Raw genomic sequence first — 22208 nt, forward strand, 5'->3', positions numbered from 1 at the left:
TGGGAAGAGATGACCCCTTCCTATTTGGTGTCTCCAGAATCACAATTTAAACTCCTAACTTATGATTATGAGTTGCCTTATTACATCTTATAAGTGTAGCTTCCAAATGGGAAAAGATGACCCCTTCATGTTTGGTATCGACAGAACAACAATTTAAAATCCTAAGTTATGGTTTTGGGACTTATAGGATAGTGGGGGCGGTGAACCCCAGACTCAACGAGGCACTGCAGTAACTACTGACATTGGGATCGGCCTGGAACCTAGAAAGTTGGTTCTATAGGGCACTAAACAAGATGATGGGTAGACCTCTCACTGAGCTCAAAGTCAGATAGGAAGCAGTGGTGAGGCAGGAGATCCCAAAGCCTGAATGGCACAGGATAGTAACATACTATCACAAGGTGTCCAGGAATACGGGCTTGAAAGTTATACAATTAAATTACACTCACACTACATATCTGACTCCACAAGAATAAAAGCAATCTCTGGGGGCAAGCCTCACGGATGTCCCCAGTGTGCGCTCCCAGATGTCTGTTTTTGCCATATGACTTGGGGGTGCGTCTGCCTGTGGGATTCCTTGGCTGAGGTCATGGGCAAACTGAATAGAGGCCTCAGTCGCTCCATTTCATGCACTAAAGAAACCTGCCTCCTGGGTGCTTTTATCTGACCTCAACCCAAAAAGGTCAGTAGTAGGTTTTTGGACCTAGCAGTTACACTGGCCAAATGGCGGAAAGCAATGGCCTGGAAATCTAGTGTGAACCCTGATTTGGGAGAAAGATATGGCCACATGGGCAAGGGCAGAGGAACGGGCACTATTACAGAAGGAGGTCAGAGGGATACACTGATGCCCCATAGCAGGATTGTGTGCAGAGGTTGTGGATGCCTGGGAAACCCGCACAGATGATATTGAACTGGGCGAGGGTGGCTCAAATGTGACAGATTAGATGAAATCAGAGGCAACCTGAGTGAAACAGAGTGGCCCTCCCACTGCAAAGAGGCTGCCTTTTGATCCCCTTGCATGAGGGTGACCCTTTCCGCAGCTGGACCCTAAACCTTGACTGAGTGGTGACTCAGCGGTCCCTAACTGTGGCCCTGAGGTTCCACTCCCCCACACCCTGTGTCTACCCCTTCACACATTAATGCCTTCTGATAGTCCATTGCAGCCACTCTTGAGACAGGTTTGGGAGTTCTACCCCTCTTTATGGCTCTTTAAGCTTTTCTGTTATTATGGTGGATATCGTTTAACAGGCTACCTGGCAACCTGCGATGCTATGAACCACTTATTTACTGGCTCCTTTACCCTTACAGGTTGGGGGACTCTAGGACACAAACTAGGCACCGACCCTAAGAATCTACTGCTTGCTCCAGTGTAGACTCACACTGTACACAATGCCATGGCCCACAGTGAAACCAGAATCCTTACATGTATCTGCATGTCGGTTGAATTTTAGCTCTATTACTAAACCTATGTATCAACTTTTGAATACGTAATAAGCAAATGGTGGTGTATGAATATAGTACAAAAAGCCAATAAACACAGTTATTTAAAAAAAAATTATAGTGAAGTCTGATTTTAAATTGCATTTCCAAAAAATTCCACTTTTGGAAAGTTTTCTTACCGTAACCATTTAGTGCCTGCAGCTTGTCTCTGGTCACATGAATGGGTGTAATTGGCAGTTGGGCTTTTTTGTATTCCTTCTAGACAGCCACACTCAGTAGGAGCTTGGGTGTGACTTAATGGGTCATCCTGTGCAGGATGGGTGGAGTTGCTCGACACAGCCTCACCTACACCTGAATAGGCTGTGTCCTGTCCACACACAAAGGGTTTGACGACCCTGTATTGTCACTCCAGGCAGCTTGGAGCCAGGGGAGGAAAGGAATTCCTTGCACTTCAAAGCCACTGCCTAGAAGCTTCTCCCACCTTCCAGAACCAGGGCACCAAAGTATAAATAGTAGACCTCAGACACCGCCACTTGAGCACACTTCTGGACCTGTGGATACTGTGCCAGGAAGAAGGACTGCTGTGTTGCTGAAGGACTGCCTCTCTGCTGTTCTCCTGCTTTTCTGTGCTGACAGGCTGCCTGCGGCTGTTTTGCCTGGGAGTGAGAAGGATTGGACCTGCATCTCTCCAACCCAGAACCCAGCTTGACTCCAAGGGCTAGTTGGCTGGTCTCCTGATGTGAAGCCTCAGGAGCATAGAAGACTTTCAAAGACCCTGCTCCTGCACCTGGACTCTGCCCTTGGTGAGTTTACCGTGTCAAATGGTGCCACCCCAGTCCTGGCCCTTGGAAGTGACCCTGAGGTGCTTGCACCAGTGGAACTGATGCATCTTCCGATGCAGGGTTAGAACTGATGCATTGTGACTAGTGCATGAAGCAGAACCGGTGCATCACCGATACTGCATGGGTCAGAACCGATGCAACAGACTCGCATTGCTGCATCTTGGGAAACGTGCATCGTTCTCATGAGCACAGCTGCGCGACCCTTTCCACTGTGCAAGCTCCTTGCATCCCTCGTCGACGGCATCTTTGAGGATGATGCTGCAGCTCCACATCGTAGCCTCAGCGCTCATTTGAACTGATGCATCGCCTCGGCTGTATCACACATCCTCGACAACGGCCCTCGCATCGCAAGTCCCGGCGCCAGGATCCCTGACGTCGACGCATCAATATCTCCTCCTCAGCCTCGCCGCAACCCAGAATTGACGCATTGCCTTGGCTTCGTGTTGCATCTTTGTTTCGTAACCACCCAGTGCTCCGCAACTAGGATTTAAGGTACTTTGGTTCATTGTGCCTAACTGGGTCCCAATAGCCGGCCCACGCTCCGTAGGCCTGAGCTTTTGACTTTTTCTCGATCTGACACAACCAGATATCCCCAGTTGGCTCTTCTTGCTTTTAAGTGCTATTTTATAGTTTATTTTTGAAAATGTATAACTCACGTTGTACTTATTGGATTTTTGTTGTTTTGGGCTTATTTTATTCATTAACCTAAGTTCTGTTTTTCTAACTTTGTGCGGATTTGTTTGTGAGGCATTCTCACTGTTTTCCTGTTTGAAGTGTTGCACAAATTCTTTACACATTGTCTCTAGGTTAAGCTTGACTGCTCTGTGCCAAGCTACCAGAGGATGAGCACAGGTTAATTTAGAGTTTGCCTGACACTTACCCTGACTAAGACTGTGGTTGCTGCTTGGCCAGGGTACATACCCGAGTCAACCAACAACAACCCAATTTTAACACTGAATGTTAGAATGGATATTTAATTGGGGCTGCAGAGATGCGAGCTTAAAATGTAGTTCCTCAGCAGAGAAAGTCACATTAGAGGTGAAGAAACGATTGGTATCAACATCTATTCAACCTCTTCCTGCATAAATCAATTCTGAGTGCTAGCAGATGTAAAAACACCTATATATAGATGTCCTCACATACCAACATGTACTTACACAGATCAACACAAATAAGTGTGTATGCTCACAAGTGTACAAAATAAATGAGCACCTGGGCTCACAGTCTAACTTACATACAGGTAGCCATGCACATTGCCCTTCACACATACAGGCACACTGCTCAATAACGATTCACATAAATTACCTTATTCTTTTCTTGCTTTTGTAAGCACTTGTTTTACAGCTTATAACTGTGAATTGACAGTCATGTACTAAGGATTTTTCCTATTTCTTCGACCTGTGTTATACTTACATCCTACTGTTTGTGCCTTTCACGAAGAGAAATATTGCAGTGCCATAGACATAGCTAGAGTATTTTAGAATTGGTAATAAACACATCATCTATAAAACTTGTTCTTGTGTGGAAACGACCCGCAAAATCAATGTTCAAAGTACATAAGAAGGTTAACATTTATCACTTTGGTTTGTTTTCTAGTTGTTTTATTGCGCAGGTTAATGTCTGTGTGGGTGGTGGTACAGGGAAGCTGATGTGATAACCCTCTATGTTAATTGCATCTGTGGACAGATCCCAGCAGGCTCAGCAGCGACAGATAGCAGATCGATAAGATGTGTTGTAAAAAGCTGTATTTTCGTTCTCCATTGGAATGGTGGGTCGTCAGAGGTGGTGCTGAGCTCGATGGTCAAAGAGCTGTAGGTAGAAGGTGCATCTCAGGAGAGTTCTGGTGGGCACCTGTTTCCTGTACAGTAGTGCTAGTGGTCTTTATGTAGACATCAACCCTCCTGACATGTGGAGCTTATCAGCTATGTGACAGTGATAGCTTTATGTCACAGCCGAGCCACTCTGATTGAACACCTTCACTGAAAAGTTAGCTATTAGAGGCTATAATTGATGGGCGTAGTGTGCTAACACAACTTGGCATCGGAGATCAGGTATGCCCCAGTGATTTTAGGGGAGATCAAAGCAGGCGGTGCTAAGAGTAGAGTATTTCTGACATCTAGGCTTGAGAGTCTGATACTTTTCAGAGATGTGTTGATAGTTCCAGTTGGGCACCCCACTTTACTGAATTGAGCCTGCATAGGCAAGTATTTGCCGTCAGTGGGCATAGCGTATCATAATCCTGGGCAACCAGGTCACCATTCAGTTTTTTTATTCTTCCTGCCCTCTTATTACTGTCAGTGTTTTTCAAGTGGGTGAACATAACTGCCCCCTAATATTCATGCCTACGTGCATAATCCTCGATGGCAACCTTCCTCTGCCATACGTTGTCCATCCTTCCCCTTTGTTTACAGTGTGCCGCTACCTCTTTGCCTCGTTGTTTCCTTTCCTTGATTATACCATTGATTCCCCCTGTCCGATCTTCCATGACTACTGTATTCACCCCAGGCGTGCGGTTCACTCTGCTTCCTCTAAACCCACTGGATTTTGTCTGATTGTTATACATGCCTTTCTTCGCATAAGGAAGCAATATACATTGCATATTCACGTTGTCTATCAGTCTACTCTACTTTCTCGCAAAGGCCATCCATTGATGGCCATCACAACCATCTTTAAAAGGCAGTGGTGTAGCGCAAGATCTCTGAACTTGCACTGTTCCCATATATTTTTCCTTCTGCCTCGAGAAGTGTTGACAAATACAATCTCCCGAACTGCTTGTAAAATTACCTGTTTTTCCATCTTTTGAAAATAGACAAACCCGAGCGTCCAAGCTCTGAATCTTTTTGGAAAGTATTCCTTTATTTCGGTTCTCTGTAAATTCAAAATAGGGAACTCATTCAATATCAATGTATTTGTCTTTTCTTTGAAGGTGGAGTAGGAATTTGGTAGGGTTGGGAATGGCTTGGAAATGTGTGTTAAATAAATGCCTGGTTCTGACAGTATGTGCATTTGAAGTATTTTTTAATGGAGTGGGGGCGGGGGGGTGAGATCTTTAATGTTGTTAATCGTGGGCCCTATAACTAGTGCTTAATTTGTCCAGGTGGAAGACAGAGAAGGGCCACGGCACTCATTCATCAGACTTTGAGTTAGACGAAGAGAGAGAATGACAGGCAAAGAAGTAAGACGGACAAAAAGATGGAGGAAAAAGGGGAAAATAACTTGCAAGAGTGAGATAAAGAAACACGAAGTGTATGGTGGTGCGCAAAATAAGCATATAGTGGAACTAAAACTGGGCAATCTTGGTATTTGGCAACCCCTGCCTTCATTAGCACTGGCATCTGGCTCCTAAGAAAATCTTCCGTCTGGCACTTATTATTATGTTTTTACACATGCTGCTCCGACTGTGGACTACAAATTCTAGTTTTTTGGAATCCTGCAGACACAGAACAACTCTGTCTTTGTGAGGCTGAGTTTTAAGCCCCTTGTTGCTATCCAGTCTCGATGGCAGTTGTGTAGGATTTAGGTGTGCAATGTCTTATGAAGTGGTAATTTCCAAATGTAATTGGGTATTGTAGGCTTTGTGATGCAGGATGAAGTGACGTCTAGCTGTACTGATACATTCAGTGGCACTTTGTGAACATCGAAAAGTATCAGGAAAATGCCTGGGTGAGTCATCAGGGCTTTGTATGGTGGAAAGGGTAAACTTAGACTGGTACTGTCCTTCAAGCCGATGTCTATGGGGGTATGTGCAGCAAAGTTGCATGATTGATATTATAGAGTGCAGGTGAGAGATCGAAAAGTATGAGTTGTATTATTTTTGTTAAGCTTGCAAGGTATGATGTTTACTACTTGTTAGATGACTGGGATGAATCAATTGACTTAAGGTTGTTTGTCCCATAACTTTTATATTTCCTGCATTTTTGATTGCATTTTGTGATGAAGCAGGTCTTGAAGATACCACCAGCGGCACAGGATGCCAGTGGAGATCTCTGAGAGTAGGAGCTATCCTGTAGACCTTCTCAAGACCTTTGCTGAGTAGTGTTGTGGCATGAAGGCTGCTCTTCAATAGTACCAGGTGCATCTCTGGGCTACCAACGGATAGGCTGTTGCCTCCTTCATGGTACAACAGCTCTACTGCCCTTGTAGCAGAGGACAGATGATGCCAAGTGGTCTTAGTCCTGCATGCAGCAAGCACGCTAGAGCTTCTATTATTAACAATCTGGAAACGCAGGGATTTGGCACTGTTGATGAATCATGGTGTGATGGCACTGAGGGCCTGGTGTGGCTTGTGGGGGATTGTAATGAGCACAATATCTAGCTTTGAATGTTTAACTTCAAGTAGACCTTGTACATCCATGCATGGATGAGAATGGGGTGGCCCATCAGCCATGCAATGTTGAGGCTATACATGATCTGCAGAAAGAATTCAGCATCATCCATGTTCAGGTGGAAGCTGATATCCTTGTTAGCCAGAAGTACTTCAGTGACCTCAATGCACAAATGAAATTATCATCAAGGAAGAATAGAACCTGGGGGAAGCAGCATGTGACATATTTACTACTGCCAGAGTCCATGTAGGGTTATAACAGATAAGCGTAGGGAACTCAAAAGTAAGGAAAACACGGTCACTAAGCTTACGCTATGAGTGGAACTGTGAAATGTTGTACACTGTACCTTTTCTGTCCGTCGCTCTGTTCATACAGCCAGTTTTGAGTTGTGGCTGACACAATACAAGTGGTGGAAAATAAGAAAATGTTCTATTGTTTCTTCTTCTGGTTCCGTTCTCGCTTGAGGATAAGGTTTTAGCTTTTCCTAAATTAAAAAATAATATTTAATATAATTTTCTTCAGAGCCATGGTTACAAAATCTAGTAGTTTATAGATATTTTTTTCACTACCTTTGACATTACTTGATCTTAGAAGTTGCTCTGTAGAACTTTCTTCTTGTAAGGATATTCTCAGTGAATACATGCTAGTACCCCACTATTGTCAATTGATATTCTACTAATAAACTCTGTTTAATTCATAGATGATAACTAGACTTTTAGACAAAATTCAAATTGTAATCACCGTCGAAATTCTACTCCAAATACCACAACATTTCAGTTCCTGAGATACTACCCTAGAACTTTTACCTCCCTCAGAAGTTACTGCCTGAAGAGAAAATCAATACTTCACTCAAGAAATACAGCTTTTTCACTTTTCAGCTACTACCAACAAATGGTACCTCACTCAGGAGCACTAGAAATCAACAGAAAACCCACAATATCCGAATCCTCCAAGAAACGTCCAGAAACTGGGAGCAAGGTGCTAAAAACACAATTGGTGCCTTTACCATCCTAATCAACCTGGACACTCTTAAATGAACATGCCGCACACAGAGCTTGGTTTTACACGTCTTTATTCTTCTGCATGCAAGCGCAAACTCAACTTTCTAAAACTAAAATCCAGTCACCTCACCCAAGCACTCATGTCACAGTTATACAGAGGCCTTCAGGAGCCAAAAGGGTCCCCGCACTCCTACTCACAGGACACTACATCTTCCCTGTGTTAAACAAAATCTATGTCTTTTTTTACAGATATGTGTATACATATATTACAACTCTTCTATGAGTCTCTTTGGAGCTTTTAGCAAACGCCCAGATTGTGTCCTTTGAAGCTGGAAAGAGAAAGTAGCGTCCACGACTAACACATGTGATGTGGTAACAGATGCAGTCAGGGGCTGCTTTGCAGTCTCATTTGAATCAGTCTCAGCTAGGACATTAGGAACTGGTGAAGGTCAAGGGAGAGGTCTGAAGTGGGAAGAGTCTTGTGTAAAATGGACTTCCTAGGATGGTGAGCAGTCACCATGTGTCCCTTACTAGTTGCGACTTCAAACAGTTTAGCATCAAAGGAATTATCAAATTTACACTTTCTCTTTTGTCACACCAACACTCAATCTCCTTCACGAAAAGTAATGTTCTTGGCACTTCTATGTTTATCGTCTTTTTTTTACGGCACAAGTCTTTCTGACAAAGTTCATCATCTGTGGTAGATCTTCTGTTGGTCCATTGTGGTAACTTGGTCGTCATGGCCCTCCCAAACATCAGTGAGGCAGGACTTTCACCTGTTGTTGAATGAGGAGTTGATCTGTATGTTTCAATAGTAGCATGGAGAGCTGACTTCAAACTAAGCTTCTCTAATTTCGCATGCTGTACAGTCTTTTTCAAGACCATAAAGTGCTCAACAACTCCATTTGCTTGTGGCCAAAGAGATGTGTGTGCTTTTCTGATGCTTCACATTGAGTTGTGTAAGAAAGTCTCTGAATTTTCGACTGTTGAAAGGTGGACCACTGTCAGATTTCAAAATTGAAGGAACACTCCATAATGCAAAGATTCCATCTAATCTTTCAATGACTTTCTCTTGAGTAGTCATTAAAAGATCCTCAGTGAGTGGAAAACGAGACTACTCATCGATAATCACCATCAGGTGATGTCCATTGTCAAGAGGACCAAAGAAGTCCACAGCAGCTCTCTCCCATACATGTTTTGGCAAGCCTGACATATTACAAGGATGCCGAGTGACTTTCTTTTCTTTTTTGACTCTCTCATAAAGATGAAGAAACCAGACTCGGTTTCTAAGAGCTCGTTAGGTATCACCAATTCCACAATGTCTTTTATGGGCCACTTCAATTACTTGTCACAGACTCTCTGATATGACAATTTTTGAACCTCGTAAAACAATGCCTTCTTGAGTAGCTGATAGTTAATCTTTTACATTCTTGAACTTCTGATATTCACTGTCAAACATGAGAGGTCGAATATGCTGTCTTCTGGATTGATGTGTAATGATATCCTTTAGTATCAGCATGCCACTATCTTTGTTTGTTGCAGAATTAATTTGTAGTAAAGCAAAAGCAGCAGGAGGATTTGACTTCACAATGAAGTTAATGTAGGCTTGAGCTGCTTTGGAAGGGGAACCCTGGCACTGTACTGGAGGTCATGAAAACTAGTCAGCAGGTTTTTGATCCTTCTCTGGTTGATGCACAATAGTGTAATCATAGTCCTGTAGTCGCAAACCCCAACATCCAGTTCTGGGGGCAACTTGGCTTTTAGATTGCCAAATATAGTACGCAATGCTTGATGATCAGTTACAAGAGTAAAAGGTTTTACCATTTACTTGGAAATGTTCATACACCCTGATTACTGCTAAACTCTCTTTTTCAGGTTGTGAGTATACACGTTCAGTTTCTGACAAACTTCTGCTTGCATAGGCCACAATATGAATGCGGGCTTTGGGTGTCCATTGTGTTTAGCAAGGATTGCACCCAGCCTGACTCGGCTTGCATCAACTCAAACCTCCCTTTGCAGCTTTGGATCAAAGTAGCCCCTTTCAGTGGCATTCTTGGTTGTATACTTGATTTTCTTAAAGCTTTGTGCACATTCACGCGACCAGTAAAATGGAACATTTTTTTTGTTAGTTCTCTTAAGGGGGTGCTTACAGTGGAAAAGTCACGTATGTATCTAGAACCGTAACTGCTATGCCAAGGAGTGAACGTAACATGGTAACATCTTGTGGGGGATTAGTAGCTGACAAGGCTTGTACTTTTGTAGTTTTGTTTTGTGGACCTCACACTTTTCTGCCTGCAAGATTAAACCTGTATCAGCAAGTAGTTGACAAACTTGTGTAAGAGATTATCATGTTCCTAATTTGCATTCAACTATCACTGCCCCTGGCGCTTCTCTGTACCTGGTGATCGCAACCATTAGCGTTTTTGTCCAATATATCTTATAGCTCTATGTTGCATTATGCATAGTACCTCTTTTATGGTTTTACCAGCAGGTTCCTGACCAATATTGTATACATTTCTCTGTAAGGACTTTGCATTTGTCGAAAGCTCAGCAATGGCTGGGGTGGTGCTTTGACACCCCATACGCTAAACTCCGATTTTCACTTCGACGGAGGCACGTGTGGCACGCTACGAGCAGTTTGCTGGACCTTGCCAAACTCTCTGGGAGAGCACAGTCATATTTTTTAGGTTACGTATCCCCTATCTCGACTACAGTTTTAGCATTGTCCTCTTTCATTGGTACTCTTAAATCAACATGCAAAGCATGGAGCTTGGTCGTACACATCTTTATTATTCTACATGCAAGCGCAAACTCATCAATTTAAAACTGAAATCCAGTCACCACACCCAAACACCCAGGTCACAGTTCTACAGAGTCCTTGAGGAACTAAAAGGGTCCTTTCCTTGCTGCTCACACAACACTACAGTGCTGATTCTGGAATGGATTGGCCCTAAAGTAAGTCACTCCTGGCAAAGGATGTGGCAAGCACAAAAGAAAGAAACATGAACTGAAAATAAGGCCAATAAGGGCTAATCCTACAAATGAATTTCGAGGGCAAGTATTATTACCTCTATACTTCCTAAAAACAAGCCTTCTAAGTCAACATAGCAGATTCTTGACTCTAGACAGTGGAAAATACAACCCGTATGACCACAGAACAATAAACTAGAGTGTATTTTGAGAATGCACGGCATAGGAAATAGTATTTGAAACTAAACTCACTTTTAACCCTTTAACTGCTAGATGTCACCCCACCCCCAAACCCCCCTTTCCTCTTCCCCTACCCTGGGCTGAGTCCTTTTTTCGCTGTTTGGGAGAGTTCACTCTTAGGCCTCCATAGCTTTTTGTCCACGTAGGCTATCCACACCAAATTTGTGTCCTTTTTTTCCAACATCGTGGGGATGCTAAAGGTGCCCAGGGTTTGTAGATTTCCCTGGTGGGGGCTGAGACAATAAGCAAAATATGGCAAAAATTTGCGTTTTTTGCGAAAAACAGGGAAAATGTGCTCCAGATAAAAGGGTCTGTTTTTTTCCCTACAAATGACATCCACAAATGGTTTGCTGTACTAAAGTCACCATCTTCCCAGCTTTCAGGAACATACACAGCTGAATCAAAAAGCCAAACTTGTACCACAGTTTTAGGATTTTCTAAGAAGTAGCCTATTTTCTGAGTTCTCAACCTACTTCCAGTTTCTGGTGGAAACCTGTGTGAAACCAATGGGGGGGTTGAGGACAACTATAGATTTCTGAAAAGTACATACAATTTCAAATTCATTAAGGGATCATATGTCTAGATTCCTCAAGGTTTCCCCAAGGAAATAACTGTTGAAGAAAATACATTTTGAAATGAGTAGGAAATGACAGGCATTTGTGACAAGTTTTTCATCTGTAACTTTTTGCACAAGGTCAGATTGACAAAAGCAGTATACCATTATGTCCGCTAGACCCCTCTGGTTGCTGGTTCTCCAAAAACCCAAGGTACCCAGAGCAAACAACTGAGTTGCACCATACAATGGTTTTTCATTGAGTACTGAGTATAGACCAATTATTATAGTGAAAAACGCAGAGTGAAAAAAGGGTATCAAGGAACCTTATGTATTTCTGAAATGGGCACAAGATTTAGAGTTTAGGAGCAGTGGTTATTTCTACATCTTTGAATTTGTGGGTACCAGTACTAGTGTATGATTTAGAGGGTATTTTTCAAAATGTCATTGTATACACTCTCTTACATTTAAAAGGCACAAATGCAGTGAAATCCAGTTGGTAGTAACAAATGTTGTACTATTCTGTGCTCCCACAAGTCTCCAGATAAAAATGGTACTTCACTTGTGTGGGTACTGCTACTGCTCACAACAGGAAACAGGCCAAAATGCAACATTGACACATCACATTTTTCCACCCAAAACGGACCATCTTTTTCTGATTTTGGTAACTCTAGATTTTGGACCCTAGCTCAGCCAGCACTTAGAGAAACCTAGCCAACCTGTACATTTTTGAAAAACAGACACCTAGAGAAATCCAGCATGCCATAACTTGTGTGGATCCCATTAGCTTTTTTTTATTCACAAAGCCCTGCAAACCGCAAAATTTGTCTGAAATCACACATTTTCCTTACATTTCTGTGATGGAAACTTACGGAATCTGCAAGAATTCACAAAATTCCTACCACCCAGTATTGCCCCACCAGTGCCGAAAAAAACACTGCCCCACTTGTGTGGCTGGGCCTAGTGCTGCGACAGGAACGGATCAAACCAAGGACAATGGGAGCCCTTGCATGAAGACTCCTATTGACCTCGGTTGGATCCGTTCCTGTCACTGGCGCTAGGCCCAGTCACAACAGTGGGTCAGAGTTTTTATCAGCAGGAGGGGGTAATGCTGGGTGGTAGAAATTTTTTGGATTCTTGCGGATTTTGGAAGTTTCCATCACAGAAATGTAGGAAAAATGCGTGACTCTAAGGCAAAGTTGGAGGTTTGCAGAGCATTGTGGGTAAAAAATGCTAATTACTCCCATCTGCCCCCCAGGCAGGCGGAAAGACTTTGTCCCCATATATTTGGGTTGGGGGCATTGCCATGCCCATGTCCGTGGTGGGCAGCCCCCACCCCTCTTTTAAAAAGAAAATTGTTCCCCTTTTTGAGGATGGATGGGGACATTGCAATGCCCTTTCTGGGCAGCCCCCACCCCTACATGATTAAAAAAATGAATCCCAGGTGCTTAGTGGGCGTTCTGTCCCCCCCTCACCTCCCCTCCTCACCCCAGGAGGCAGATCAGGGGCTATTGCCTCATCTGCCTCCTGGGGGGCATAAAGACTGAATATGGGCAGAAAAAATAAAGAGGGAGTAAAAGTCCTTGCCCACCGGGCCACTTCCCCGTCCCTGGTGTCAAGTGGTGGATCACTGATTGGGGATGCCCTCCTGCAGCGAGCCCCAAGCAGGATCTCCTAGGGAACTGTGCCATTTGAAAGGGGAGAGTCTCCCCTTTGCAATGATACCTCTCATGTTTGCCTCCGTGATCTGGGGGTTGAGATAGCCCCTTGAACACTGAGGCAGTGAAAATTAAATGAGCCTATCGGCTCATTACACTTAGGTTTTCAGTGAAATGACGACAACATGTCAGACTCTGCTGATCGTCATTTCACTGAAAATCCAAGAACAGCCTCGGGTGCTGGGGAAGCCCTTGCCCAGCTCCTGAAGCTGTTTTTGGCAGAAGTAAATCGCACTGGTGCCCACACCAGAGGAATTTTCTGTGTCAAATGCGGGGATGGCTGGGAGCTGTCCGATGCACACAAGCACCGTTATTTGGGACGTCTCCCAGTCGTCCTACGCATGGAAGGGTATTAATGAACATGTTCCTTAGTTAAACAAGATGTAGTTCCGGGCAGCATGCTATGGGAATGGACTTGGACCGAGAGGAAGTTTTAGAGATTGTCTGATATGATCCAAATTAAGACATTGTTGTTGAATCCCATTCAGTTAGCCAGTGTGTCATTAGGGCTAACTCTGTCGAAGACTGCAGGGAATTCAACCTGTGTGAGTAGGCAAAGGTCACCACTCTCTGTAATATGAAGGGCACTGAACTGTGTGGATGGTTACCTTCTCCATGCTGCAGGAAGGTAGTCTTTCAAGAGTGCATTGAAAGTCATCTTGTCATTAAGCCAGTTTGAAGGTCCCTTCTTGATGATCTTTCCTAGGAATGGTAGATGAGTAGCATGATGGTAGCTCATATAATGTCAGGGTCCAGGTTGGATTTTATGAAATGGCAATAAGCTGCAGTAATGATTGTGGTAGAGTGCAGTTTTTCAGGCTCAGGTACATTTCCTGACAATGCGATTACTCAAAAGTGAGGTGTTGCTTGAAGAGTAAGGATTTGTTTTCCGTTCTGAAGTGAAGAAGAGATGTCACCTTTCAGATCTCAACTTGGACACAGTTCACCTCTTCATATCGTAGCAGAAGTCATCTTAGTGGCTAGTTGTTTCCTTAGTGGATTCTGGTCCGGCAGTGCTGTGAATATAGATCTTGGTCACGATATACAGTCAACTGCCTCTCTGATTGTCTTTTAGACAATGCAGCAGGTCTTGAAAAGGATATTTTGGGGGCAGGGAAAGTCAGTGGAGTTAGTTTTTGGAGTTTTTATGTCAAGTTTCCAAACACCTTTAATGAGCCAGAAGGCTACATGCAGAACACTCTTCAGAGATATTTGGAAATTGCATCTGAAATACAGGACACTTGTCATTAGTGCGTTCCAGCCATCAAGGCTTTAGAAGTCATTTTTCAGGTTGGAGTGGGTTCACTTTGCAGTGTATGATCAGTGTATACCAGCCAGTTCTAGCTGTGTATGTGATATGTGTCCTGAACCTGAGGTATTACTGTAGAAGTCGGGGAACTTGTTTTCAGTGAGTTGCAGTGCAACGCTTTCTAGTATCATTTCCTCAAACTATCCCTGAAATGAATGTGGATTACTATTGTTGGTAATTGAGACAACTCTCTCTTGGTTGGGTTCAGCGTGAGATAGACCTTGGACATTCACCCTTTCCAAAACCTGCAAAGAGAGTTTGTTTTTAAGTTACTGTGTTTATTGCTGGCCCCAGAACAGACTCATGGATGTTTTTTTTTTTCCATTTTATCGCAGAAACCTAGAAGCGGAGCCAAGGAACGCTTAACCTGGCTGTGGCCCTGTTTAGCCCTAATTAACTATAACCACACCCTAAAAAGCAGCACTATACCATTTCCCACCTCCAAAATAGGTACATAGAGGATAGATAACAGTTGACTCTGCATTATTATACTATAATACCTTGATGCTTTATTACTTTTTTTAACTATTGGATGATCTGATTGCTTTTTTAAAAACGTGTATCAGTGATAGACAATTGTCTTTTTACTCTTTTCCAGGTTGTTGCATTATGTGATGTTTCAGAGAGAAGAATTTCTAAGGGATACTATACCTATGAAGAGTCCAAGGTTTGTATCTGGTGCAACTCAATGCAGGAATTTGACTGTTGGGTGCTGTATGGCAAGTGGATGACAGTAGGGAAAGTGTATTTTCAAGTGCAACCAACGACATTCATGTGTACAGTGAGTTTTCAAGTAAACCTCAGATGGGTAATGGATACGTGTTCTCTCCTTAAGTTCATGGAAACCAAGACCTTCTCTGTTCTTGAGTTGACGCATTTCTGTGTACTTGTTTTTCCTCGCAGAGAGCTGAGCCTATATATGGTTATAGTTGTTTGGGGATAGGCTGGCTATATTTTTCTTCCAAATGAAAGAAGTCTGTAGTTCCTGTTCCTGTCAGAAGTCCAGTCATGATTTTTCTGTGCTCATTAAATACTGAAACTGAAGATTAACAAAAGTCCTTTCTCTGGAGGTCTATCTGTGCTTAATACAAAACTTGTCTCATAATTATGATTTTTCGTCTTCCTTAAGGCTAGATTTTGTGAAAGCAGTTGTATTGTGGGTCAAGTGTATAGTAACCTTTAAGACTTAAAATGATGGTGAGGAATATCTATCTGCGTAGGAACTAGTTTGAGTCATCCTTTGGACCCATTGACTTTGATAGATATATGCTTTTTGTTTTAAAAACAACATTTTGTTCAGTATTTATGTATAGACGAACAATACCACATGAGTGTTATTCGATCTGTGATCTAGATTACAGGTGCATAGCGTTTTAGTCAAACATGTGTTAAAGTCCCAGGCAGTAATTCCACAGATTAATGCAGAAACATATGTCACAATACATCTCAAATTGGTATAGTGATATCCCTGAAAAATGTAACCCCACTTCCCGCTCCGTTTAATAATAGTTATATATTTAACCAGGCAATCATATCCTATGGTTCATATCTCAGTTTCAAACAGTTGTAGCTTATTTTTCCTTTACCATATGTTCATTCAGGTAGCAATGAATTGTCAGGGAAGGCATCTTCTGGCACTCTACCATGGTCTTCCATGCCCTTGCCGCTAGTATAGTGCCACGCCCCCTCTTCGCCTCTTGAAAAAGCATAGCCCCTTCATATTGCACCCATTTCGTGAGAGTAGCCCTCCATTTGCTTACTGTAGGGGCAGCGGTTGCCTTCCACCTCATTGTAATATCTCGTTTTGCCAATATCAAAGCTAGGTCTGCAAATGTAGTTGTTACTTTGTGTTTAGTCGGGCGAGAGACATCACCCAATAGACAGGTGAGAGCTGAGCAAGGTAGCGCCATATCCGTCACTCCATTGATTTCTTCGATTATACCCTCTTAGTATGTCCGCAGTTGAGGGCAGTCCCACACCATGTGCAGCATTTCCACCCTGCTTTCACCACATCTAGGGCAGCACATCTCGTGCCCCGTATATTTGCATAATCCTTCTTGGGGTGAGATAGGCTTGATATAGGTAGTAATAATTAAATCTGGCATTGCAGGGTACCGGATATGTGTTAGCCAGTATCTGCGTCCATTGGGTATCCATGAATTGGCTCCCCCTGTCTCGCTCCCATTTTTGTCTTAAAGAGGTCAGCGGTGTGTAGATGTCAGCTCTATGTGCCTGATATGAAAGTGTGATAGCTCGTTTGTTGCCCGCAGATGTGAGGAGTATCATACTACTCCGATATGTGGGAAGGTTCAGCCGATCCCTGTTCCCAGTGCTTTTGAATGATTGCTGTTATCCTGAGGTGGAGCAGGTGTCCTGTGGGAGGTCATAGGTCTCCATCATTTTCTTAAACAAGCTGCCATCCATGTATCGGTCTACAATCTTGCCAATACCATAGTCTGCCCACTTCCGTACCTCCTGTAGCAAGTCCACTGTAGTCAGGAATACTAATGCCCCCAGTGGTAGATCCGGGGAGCAGGGCCTATAGGTATGGGTGCGCTGTAAAGTATTATGGCGAAACACCTGAATGTCCCTGGTTGCGTCAGGAAAATATCGTCTGAGCGTTAAAAGGATTTAGAAGAGGTCCCGTAAGGCGGTATCTCTGGATGGGTGCCTGTCCCCAAGTTTAGTCATTTATGTTGCCACTGGTCGAACCATTGTAGTTTAGTCGCTAAATAGTATAGTTCAATGTGGGGGCAGCTAATCCCCCATCCAGGGTAGGTCGGCAAAGTTTATTCATGGCCACGCTGCGTCTGCCTCTGCCCCATGTAAGTTCCCCCAGCATTAATTGTAGGTCCCTAAGCAGTATACATGGTAGGGCCATTGATAGTATAACAAAGTAGTATGAGAGGCAGGGAAGAGCCACCATCCTAGCCGCTGCTATGCGCCCTGCCACCGATAAAGGGAGAGTTGACCAGAAGTCCACATTCTAATGGAGAGCTCTCACGGCTGTGCCCATGTTGCCCTCCAGGATATCCTTTGGGTTACAATATATTTGAACTCCTAGATATTTCCTTCAAGAGTTGTCCCACATAGTACCATAAACGACCTGCGGTTGTGACATAGGACAATGTAGTGGGAACACTAAGGACTTCTGCCAATTAATGCGAAGGCCTGATATGTTGCCGAATTGAACTAACAGATGATGGCCTCTGGGAGCTCAGACTCCGTGTTATCCAGAAATAAAAGCATGTCATCAGCGTATAGTGCAATGTGTTGCAGAGTCCCCGATCGCTCTGGTTCTTTATATGACTGCCCCATTTATGCCTTGCTAGCCAGTGCAAATAGGAGGGACGATAATGGGTAGCCCTGCCGAGTGCCTCAACCCACAGCTTAAGAGTCGAGATATAACTCCCCGTTTGCACACGTGCCACCTGCCCCGAGTAAAGGAGTTTGGTCCAGCTGTAAATTCCACCCCAGCCCCGAAAGCCCCTTCTATGTCGATTGATACAATTATTGCTCTATCTTCTTCCCATGAGCAGTTTACAAATTTGACAACAGTCTGCATATGTTCAATGCTGTGCTTTGTCCCAGGTTAACCTGCTTTGATCCGGGTGTATCAGTCGGGTCATAAGGGGAGGAGACATGAAACCAAAATACTACTGAGGATCTTATAGTCCACATTAAGCATAGATAACAGCCGGTAAGACTTGACGTCTCGAGGGGCCTTCCCAATTGTGAAGTGGAACCACTAGTGCTTCCCTTGTGGAAGCTGGCAGTGTTCGATCGTCTTTTGCCGCTTTATACAAATCAACCAGAATTGGGGCTAGTTCTTCTACATAGGTCGCATACAACTCGACAGGAAAGCCATCGGTCCCCTAGACTTTGTCCCAGGCCATATTTTAAATGGCTAATCGGATCTCCTGTAAGTGGTAACCTAGTTGTGCCTAAGAATGTCATTGGTGGTTCCTGTAATGGCTCACAGGGAGATCCATAGAGTCTTGTTTAATATTGTTCAAATCTACAATTGATGTCCCCTTGTTTATAGAAACTCTCACCTGTGACGGATTCTGTTTCTAGGATGAGTGAGTTTTTGGGGGCAGGGCTAACAAGCCATGCTAGCAGGGCTCCTGCTTTGTCCCGCTCACCATGAGTTTGGATCATATATTCTCTATGGTTAAAGCAACACAGTTTTTGTAGTTGCAAAGCTAACTGCTCTTTTGCATCTTCAATTTGAGGTTGTAGGTCCAGCTTAGCAGAACGTTCCCATTCCAGAGCCCTCAAAGTATGTTCATGTGTTTCAGCTTCCTAGCAGAGAGTGCGCCTAACCCCGACCGCCTCTGCAATGCATCTACCGCACAATACAACTTTAAAGGCGTCCCATTCGGTCAGAAGGATGTCAGTTGTACCTGCATTCTCTGTAAAGTAATTACTGATGATCTCTCTGACAGTATGATGGAACGCTGTAACATCTAGTGTGTCAACACAGAGGCGCCAGTCTGGAATTCTGGGTCAGTCCCTGTACCAATCTAGTGAGAATAAGGTCGGGTTATGGTCTGAAATTGTACCACAGAGATATTCGGCATGACGTACCTTTAGATGCATCCAACCTAACATGAAAGTCGTGCATGAAACAGAAGTATGAGTAATCCCTGTTGTATGGATGTAACGCCCTCCAGGAATCTATCAATCCCCATCTCGATTGCCAGTCATGGAATTTGTTTGCCAGTCTCACCACGGGGGAGTCACTCAGGGGTGAATGTGACCTGTGTCGGGCAGGGTTGGCAATTATATTAAAGTCTCCTCCCAGGATAACAGGTTGAGTTAGGTGTGTAGCTAGCGTGTGAGAGAGCGTATTGAAGAACTCACCCTGTTCATTGTTAGGCAGCCGAGGCCCGTCCTTCAGGGCGGAGGGGCCACGCCCCCCACCTTTTGCCTCTCATGAGCCAGTGTCTGTCAGGCTGAGCAAAGGTCAGCCTGACAGACACTCTTCATGTTCAGATCAGGCAGCCAGGAGCGAGACATGCATGATTTGCGCAAACTCGTGGCTGCGTGAGCTGAACTTTGCTGGGCTGAAAAGGTCACAGCTGGGCGTGACCTCTTCAGCTCAGCAAAGGTTCCTTGAGGCCCTTCTCCTCGGTGACGAGGGGAAGCGTCACCGATTGACTTCCACCTGGTCACTTCAGGTTTAAGCCCTGAAGCACCCAGGGTGAGTGTCAATCAGTGACACCTGGTCACAGAGTGGGGAGGGGTCAGAAGTCTCACTGATCCCATCCCACTCTGTGACGATGTTGGGACTGCTGCCTTCCTTCTCTGGCTGACCAAAGGTCAGTCAGAGAGGGAAGGCAGCAATCCCAACCCTCCTGGGACCTCTGAGCTGAAGGTAAGTGTGTGTTTTTTTTTAATGAATGTTTGGTGCGTATGTGTATGTTTGAATGTTGAGGAGTGTTGTGAATGGATGTGTGTGCGTGATTGCGTATGTGAATGAATGAATGTGAGTGTACTTCTCGCCCGCCCCCCTCCCTCCTAAAATTACAGTCCGCCACTGGTATTAGGTGCATAGAGTCCCACTATGGTTATGTCCTGACCCTCCAACATACCCATCACTGGGACGTGTCGCCCATTGGGGTCTATAAGTTCTCATGTTTTTTGGAAGGGGATGCCTGGGCAGACCCAGATCAGGACACCCCTTGCAAATGCAGAGTATGCTGTTGCATATAATTGCGCCCTCCAGCACCTGCGAAGGGCCTCTCTCTCCGGGGCTGTTACGTGATTTTTTTGTAGTATTGCAATGTGGGCTCCACGCCTCTTCAAATATGTCTGTACCTTATAGCGCCTAGCCATGTTATTGAGTCCCCGGACATCATAGCTAATCAACGTATATGTCTGGTGAGAAGCCATGGTATCTGAGTTAAGTGGGGTTTTAGGTAGTTCTGCCCTCCCCCCGTGGGGATGGTGGCCACCTCAGTTTTCCTTACCCAGTTTCCTAAGAATGTAGCATCGTGAGCAGGGGGACCCTGTAATTTCTATTCTAATGAAAACGTGTAAACATTTCCCAACTCCCACACCCTAGGAAGAGTAGCAATCGCACCTCCATCCAAACCGCCAACACACTCGGCAACAAGCATGCACACAACTTATGCGCAACTGTGTAATTGGTGGGGGTTGATGTCGAGTCCCCAAGCCTCTCCGCCCCGTGTTCAGACATTTAACAGTAGTAAACTCAGAATCAAATTCAGATTGGGCTATCCTCGCCCCATTCAATGTCATGGAATAGTTGGTGGGGCATGATGCCCTCCATCCCCACCTGCCCAGGGAGGCCCCATCAATCATATTTATGCATTGCCTAGTGATATCTGTTGTCTTCTAATCGACGTATGCTGTATAGTACATTGTCTCAGTCCTCTCGCATATCCCCTTCCTTCCACCACCCCCTAGCGCCCAGCTGGGAATCAGATCAAATAGTCCACCAATCTTGATGTGAGGTGTGGGATGGAAGTTTCTGTGGTATCGGATAGATTGGACGCCATGTCTGAGTCAGAGTAAGCCATATCGTCTGTACCTTTCTCTGATGATGGGTTGGTTCTTGGTTCGGGACTCACTGATGGCTGCTACCTCTGCCACCACCCGCTGGCATTCATCTTATTGGGCGGTTTTACCTTTGCTCTCCATCGTTTGCGGGAACTGCATTGTGTAGGGGGTGGAGGGTCACCACCTGGACTAGGGTGCTGCTTGATCCACTCCCAAACCTGAGGCGGGAGGTGAAGAAGTGGGACGTATAGTTTTCAGTAACTCTCAGACGAGCAGGAAAGAGCATTGCGTAGGGAAGGCCCATTTTTCTAAATTGGGCCTTAGCTTCTGTAAATAATGCTCTTTGCTGTTGCATGGCTTTAGTAAAGTCGGGGAAAAGTATGACTTACTTTCCACCGTGATGTCTCCTTTCTTTCAGGCTTGCCCCAGAATATGGTCTCTATCCTTGAAGTGTAGTACTCGGGCTATGACAGGTCTGGGACTTACCCCAGGAGGTGGAGGATGAGCAGGAACTCGATGAGCCCTTTCAAGAGCAAAAAACGGTGAGAGGCCCTCCGGCACTGTTTCTTCTCATAGCCAGATTTCCAAGAATTTCATCATGTCTGCTCGAGGGCCCTCCATGCATTCAGGAAGTCCAATTATTCTAAGATTGCTCCTCCTGGCTCGATTTTCGGCATCTTCTGCTCGCCGCTCTAGGACTTTGACTCTGCCTTCCATGCCCGAGAGCTGAGTGATCAATGAGGTTACTTCCTGACCCAGGGTTTCCAGTGTTCGTTCCGATGTTGTTACCCTTTCTGCTAGTCTATGTTGGTTATCTCTGAGAAGCGCCAGATCTGCAACCATGGTATCTATTTTAAGCTCTAGATCTTCATGTGTTACCACTATGGCCTGAAGTATGGTATCTAAAGTGACACTGTGTTGTTATCTTTTGTCCGATTACCCAGGCTACTCCATGTTGGTAGTCACGGTGGCCAGGGTGTCACGTACCAGATCAGAGTCTTTATTGTCACTTTTTTTTTAGCACTTGCCCATCATCAAGAGGTTTGAGACTGCAGATGTAAGTGTGGATGATCCACCCTCCGCTGACCCCAGGCCCGTCTTGTGTTTGTCTCTGAGAGTATCACAGCTGGCAGTATCACAGTGGGGTCAGTTAAGCCAAGTTGCCACTACATCAGCGGAAAGTTGAATGGTCAATGTTGTAAATGGCTGCATGAGGTGGGGGCACCTCTGAGAGCCGCTACGCTCGCTGTCTGGCACCACTCCGCCTGCCAGGCCCATCTTGCCA

At 44.6% G+C, this 22208-nt stretch overlaps 1 protein-coding gene across 1 annotated transcript in view; it reads left to right on the forward strand.

The window, feature by feature from the left end:
* The window catches only part of B3GNTL1 (UDP-GlcNAc:betaGal beta-1,3-N-acetylglucosaminyltransferase like 1), a 1877148-nt gene that overhangs the window by 1767737 nt on the left and 87203 nt on the right, over positions 1–22208 (forward strand). Inside the window, exon 10 of the mRNA XM_069200350.1 lies at positions 14994–15062. Within this exon, the coding sequence (XP_069056451.1) occupies positions 14994–15062 (69 nt within the window). The remainder of the gene's footprint in view (positions 1–14993; positions 15063–22208) is intronic.

This window comes from Pleurodeles waltl, chromosome 7, assembly GCF_031143425.1.
Source record: "Pleurodeles waltl isolate 20211129_DDA chromosome 7, aPleWal1.hap1.20221129, whole genome shotgun sequence".
In the NCBI taxonomy this organism is placed as follows: Eukaryota; Metazoa; Chordata; class Amphibia; order Caudata; family Salamandridae; genus Pleurodeles; species Pleurodeles waltl.